This window comes from Lactuca virosa, chromosome 3 (assembly GCF_052849685.1).
Source record: "Lactuca virosa cultivar CGN04683 chromosome 3, Lactuca_virosa_CGN04683_v6, whole genome shotgun sequence".
Taxonomy (NCBI): Eukaryota; Viridiplantae; Streptophyta; class Magnoliopsida; order Asterales; family Asteraceae; genus Lactuca; species Lactuca virosa.
The window spans coordinates 198,885,494-198,891,967 of NC_136428.1; the positions used below are offsets into that span (position 1 = coordinate 198,885,494).

General features: G+C 30.3%; 1 protein-coding gene across 1 annotated transcript; it reads left to right on the forward strand.

Annotated features, from left to right (window-relative positions):
• The first annotated feature begins 1,658 nt into the window (after positions 1 to 1,658).
• LOC145166904 (uncharacterized) lies at positions 1,659 to 5,847 on the forward strand. Its single transcript, XM_079085955.1, has 4 exons — positions 1,659 to 2,035; positions 2,163 to 2,444; positions 2,521 to 2,657; positions 5,647 to 5,847. The coding sequence occupies exons 2-4, from the start codon at positions 2,195 to 2,197 to the stop codon at positions 5,746 to 5,748; spliced, it is 489 nt and encodes a 162-aa protein (XP_078942081.1). The 5' UTR covers positions 1,659 to 2,035; positions 2,163 to 2,194; the 3' UTR covers positions 5,749 to 5,847.
• Positions 5,848 to 6,474: the final 627 nt, after the last annotated feature.

Consider the following 6,474-nt stretch of genomic DNA (forward strand, 5'->3'; position numbering starts at 1 on the left):
GAGTGAAGAAAGACATGGTTTTAGGTCACATATTAGTGTATTAATTTGAGTGAAAATTTTAGGAACAACTAACTTCATTTGATTCGATTTACCATGAATATCATGAATGAAGATGTGTTGGATTTATTAAAAAAAATGTTCCTTAGATGCATGTATTTCAAATAAACAAAAATATATCTCAAAATATATTTAATGTCCTGGAAACACTCTATTTTCTTAAAACATCAACATATCCCTTCCAAGTGGTTTCTAAAACTAGATATGAAAGTTATGAAGTATACTTTGACACATATTATTAGAATGGTCACATTTCTCTTCTTAAGATTGATTTCATTCTATCTGCTGTTTCATACTATATGAGAAAACAACCGACTGAAAACATCGACAACTATCTCAACATTATTGAGGTTTGCTTTAATATCACAACTTTCTACTGATCTCACCATTTCGGCCTCCATAAACTAACTATTATCTGTTATATCAAAACTTAATAACACTCTCCAAACCAATATATAATTAATATTCAATAAAAACGCTTTAACCATATTGAATATTAGACCAAGTACATAACATATCATTTGTGGTAGATTGATGAAAAAAATGGTCTATTGAATCATGTAACTTATCAGATGTGGTACACACATGCCATTTACATTGGTGCGACTTTATAAAATTCAAATCATGTATCTTGAACTATTTCTAAAATCCAATGTCGAACATGCTTATTCTATTTATGTCTATTTACCATAGACTCTAATTCTATCATTGTTTTTCCCGATCTTATCACGATACTATGTATCTAAAACTCATGTTGACATTATGCATAACTTGAGAAACACCAACTACATATAACTAATGTGTTTGTCGCATATTAGATGTGGGCAACTAACTAACTTTCCACTAGCTCTACTGAAAACCTACAATCCTTATTTTATCAGTAAGAGCAACTTACTTGATCTTCCAAATAAGAGAAGAATCATATTTACATGTCTGCTTTCGATGAAACCTGCATACATCAATAGGATATCTATGCTTCTTGAGTATTTTTGTGATATCTATGCTTCTTGAGTATTTTTGATGCACTAGTGAATCTTCCTCTCTTTAGGTAACCTTCAAAATGCTTTATGAAGAAGTCATTAAACCAGTTAGAATTGGTTCAAAACTGTTTTGAAAAAACTTATGTTTTTGTCAGTATTATGAATTTTATCGAACTTAGTTTAGTGTTATAATTTATAGAAATTTTCATGGTTGATTAAAAATTGATGAATATGCAAAACTCTTGACTTTGCCATATGATGCAATAGTGTTTTTCTAGCATTTAGGACCATTTATGGGTTCAAACCAATAGTTTTTCAAATTGTAATTTTCACAAAAATGTTGCTCGGACAATGTAGGATGGTAGACATGGTGAAAAGATATCTTGAGATGACTCTAAAATCTTGTATTAACAACAAATTGAAAAAATTGTTAGATGAAAAATAAATATTTTTACTATATAGAAATCGAATTTTTTAGTGTTTTGTAAACCATTTTCTAAACCGGGTTTCTAACCAGGTCCAATAGTAAAAACCTCCATTCTGCCCGGCCCGGCCCGGCCCGGCCCATTACTGCTGCAGTACAATTAATAAGCCTCCATAACCTCACAACAATCTCCATTCCATCAAGCATCATCTCCATTTGCATACTAACACCACCCTACACTCCATTGATGAGAGCACAGATCGAGTTGCAGATTATGAGCGAGACATGTATGAAGATAATAGAGTCGTACTACTGTTAATAGTAAATTTTGCTTTCCCGAATTTCAATTAGTTGACCACCATTGCCATAGTAGCCCATAGCTACCTATTTTCCTTTCTTCGTCAATCACATCACCAGTGGAATCGAAAATCTCCACACTCGTAACTCGTATCTTACTCCGAATACTCATCGATCAATGTGAATACTTCGTCACTTGTCAGTAACTCAGTATACGTCTCCTCCATTTACTACTCTGAAGCTTTGTACGAAGATCTTTTCCAACATTTTTTCACAGGTACGTACATCCCTAAATATTCACCATATCTCTGCATCCTTCTTATTCTCTCGATCATTTATAAATCATCATATACAGAATAACAGAAACAGAAGTTCCTTATCAAATTTGTATTTCGGATTGACAGATTTTGATTAAGCGAGTGAGTAGCTGGATCTGATGGGGAATTGTCAAGCAGCGGAGGCGGCGACGGTGGTGATTGTTCATCCAGGATACAAAATCGAGAGGATTTACTGGTCGATCAGTGCTCATGAAGTCATGAACTCGAATCCACGTCATTACGTCGCACAAGTCCTTAGGTCGCCGGTAGTGAGATCGGATAAAGGATTGCCGGTGAAGCAACTCAAACTTCTCCGGCCAGATGATACTTTACTTATCGGCCAAGTTTACCGACTCATTAGCTACGAAGGTAACCATTAATTTCTTATTTAACCTAAATTCCCTTGCATTCTCAATAAATTCACAACTCTCCACCATTTTTGTAGATGTATTGAAAGAATTTGCAGCTAAAAAATGCATGAAACTGGGGAAGTTATTGATGGAAAGAGGAGTGATTGAGCCAGGGAAGAAGAAGGACAACGCCGATACTATTTCTCCGGTGCCGATTACCAATTCCATCAAGGTAATCAATCAATCGATCTTCATATCATATCATTTACACAATTACACGTCGAATTTGTGTAGTTTCATGATGAAAATTGCGAGTGGTTACCTTTCTGGGCCCAATGATATTGAGATTTGTGACATTCGTATCTGTGTGGTCCATGTCCTTTTGATTCTGTAAAGGGCCAATGAATCTTTCCAAATTTACAAACTCTTAAAAGATCCCTCGCTTCCATTAACACTACCTACACTTTTTCCTTTAAATACCCATGAATACAACGTCATCCTTCGAAAGTTTTGTGTAAGATCAAGTCGTTAAAAAAGATTTCTTAGTTCATTTTCCTTTTATTGGCAATTTTTTCATCCCCAAATGTTATCCATGCGTCAAAACTTACGATTTTCAACAGATTTTTTTGGTTGCATTTTTTTTATTTAAAATATCTACTTTGATAAATAAATGTCCAAAAAAACATATTTCATTAGATAGAATAGCCATTATTGGGTTCACTAGGATTTGTCACAATTTTGAATTATTGTTCAAATTATAATAAAAAAATAATTATTGAGTAGTTTATTGTTTTTCTTCTATATAATATTTCGAAATGATAAACCAAACGAAACTCCGTTGCTTAAAAACCAAACTAAACTTGTCAACTCAATTTGATTTTGGTTTTTTCAATGAATCTTTTTTTAATGAATAAAATAATAAAAATAAGCTGTTAACACGTCATCCTCAGTTTCTTAATAAAAAACTGTAGTGCTGAGCTGAAAAGGCAGAATAAAAAACAGAAGTCACTTATAAAATTAAAAGAGTAATTTATACTTTTGTTCCTTGAGTATAAATGAGTTTTGTAATTTGATTGAAAAAAGTTCTTTTAAATATAACTGATTTTTTTTAAAAAAATTAATCCAAAAAGAATAGTCATTTTCTTCAATCATAGACCAAAAACGTAATAGAAAATTCAAATAATGATCCAAATTGCAACAGAATTTCTTTTTAAACTAAAATTGGAAAAACCAGCAATATACAAGGACGAAAAGTGTAATTTTCTTTAAATTAAATGACTTTAATTAATTAGTTAATAACCAGATTTACAACAACTCCTTTTTATGATTATATTTTTATTTTTACTAAACCATGTGCTTGTTCTTGCTGTCATGGCATAATATTGCTGTACTAATATTGCCACCCTTTAAAACTAATATGATTATGTATATAAGTAAATAAATCTCTTTAAATTGCTAAAAACCTAAAATAGTAAACATATTTAATAATTAGCATTGCTTATATTATATATATTTAGAAAAAAAAAGTTTCTATTTTCCAAAAATGATCATCGGTTTTTGCAATAATTGGCGCCTTTCTATTTAAGGTAATCTTTAAAAAGTTATTTTGTTTTCACACCAGACATTTTAAAAATTCTTTCTCATGTCATTTTTTGGTGCAATTTTTTATAAGTTCCCCCACAACAAAAAAAACATTCAATTTTTTTCATTTTTTAAAGAATAATATTTTGTTAGGATATTTATGATTTTATACCTTTTATTTTAACAAAAAGAAAATAATAAATTATCGGGTAAAGTGTAAAATTAATTAATTGAGACTTTTTCTATTTAAAATTCAAAAAAATATTTAAGGCTTTATAAAAAAATTGAGTAAATTACACGAATGGTTCTATGGTTTAGGGTAATTTGCACGTTTAATCTCTAACTTATTTTTTTAACTCGGAAGGTCTCTACTGTTTCTTTTTGTTAGTCCCTGGCTTATCTAAAAAGACTATTTTTCCCTTGATTTTTTTAATTTATTTAAATAAGCACACCCCAATCCCACCTCTCACCTCACATACCCTATCATTTTTCTCTGTTTAAATAATAGTTTTTTAGGTAAGACAGGGACTAAACGCGTAACAAAAACAAACAGTAGGGACCAAGCGCATAACAAAAACAAACAGTAGGGACCAAGCGCGTAATAAAAACAAATAGTAGGGACCTTCCGAGTTAAAAAATAAGTTAGAGACCAAGTGCGTAAATTACCCCAAACCATAAGGACCATTCGTGTAATTTACTCAAAAAAAAATTCTGTTTAAAACCCAAAAATTGCAATATATATATATATATATATATATATATATATATATATATATATATATATATATATAGGTGTGCATCAAACCGCCCACACCGCACCGCATAATGCTGTTTTGGACGCTCGTGGTGCGGTTTGTAGTTTTCATAAACCGCACTATGCGGTGCGGTTTATAGTTACCAAATCGCGGTTCAAACTGCACTGCAACATAATATATATATATATATATATATATATATATATATATATATATAAACACACACAACACACTAGATGTTTACCACTTTTAATACCCTTAATAATGTTTATTAGATTGCGATTGATAAACATAAGTCAAAATGTAAAACCACCTATATCAAAAATATGTGTTTACAGTGCCATAAGTTCGTATTATAATTTTAAAACATTGTAAAATATTTTGATGTTATGCATTAAGAAGATGCTTATACAGGTAATTAATCTTTTCTTCATAGAATATAAAGCACCACACACTTATTATGTTTAAAACTAAATTTAATATTTATGTTTATGAAACCGCAAGCACCACACACTTATTATGTTTAAAACTAAATTTAATATTTATGTTTATGAAACCGCATAAACCGTGCAAAAACCGCAAAACCGCCCGCATAAAACCACACCGTATTTGTGGTGCGGTCTGCGGTTCCCGAAAATAACAAACCGCATATGCGGTGCGGTTTGCGGTTTTAAGTATAAACCGCACCAAACCGCACCGCGAACACCCCTAATATATATATATATATATATATATATATATATATATATATATATATATATAATTTTCTTTTTTTTTTGAGTGGAGAGGAAGACCCATGTTTCTCTCTCCTGTAGTATATAAAAGATTAAATAAAATTATTGAATTAAGAAAAAGTAAAATAAGTATGAGTTGATGTATTGCCAGGGGGAGAGGAATAGTAGGAGACGAAATGGAAATCAAAGTCATGGGGGTGGTGGAGGACAATGGAAGCCAGCTTTAAACAGTATTTCAGAGATTGGGAATTGAGTCGCACTTTCCTAAAAATTTCTCTTTCTCTTGTTGTAATCCGTTTTAACGCTATCTTCTGTAATTGTTCATGTCATCTATAATAATTAGAATTAACTACTTTTATTATTAATCGGATGTTTGGATAGGGTTTAAATTTTAAATCATTAAAAAGGGACTAATGTTTATACAAGAGGTGTTCTAACAAGTTTTTGGAAAATACTCTTTATTTCTTGAGTTGTTATTAAAAGATGTAACGTTTTCCAAACTAAATGTGTAAATGCAATTATGTGAAAATGTTTTTTTTTTTTGAAGTTATCCAGATCTAACACAGCTAACATTATAATAAATTAAATATCATACTACTACTTACTGTACTGTTTCTCGTTTATTGGTTATATTGATAAAAAGTTGCTACTTATTTATTTATTTTTTTTTTTAATTTAACAATTAAAACCGATAAATACTTGTAAAACAACTTTTGTATCCGGTTACATTTGGTTTTTTCGTTAATAAGGTTAACGTTTAAAGATTGTTTTGGAGATTTTCTTTTTTATATTATATACTTTGAAGAAATCTTATATTTGTTTATTAAAAAAACATAAAATAAAGATACCATCTACGTGTATTTCATTAAAAAATTCATATATATTTTTATATTTATTAAAAAACAGAATAATGATGATGTGGTAGATAGTGTTTTGTGGTGAAAATGACGTTGTTGATGGAAAATGGTGGTGGTGGTGT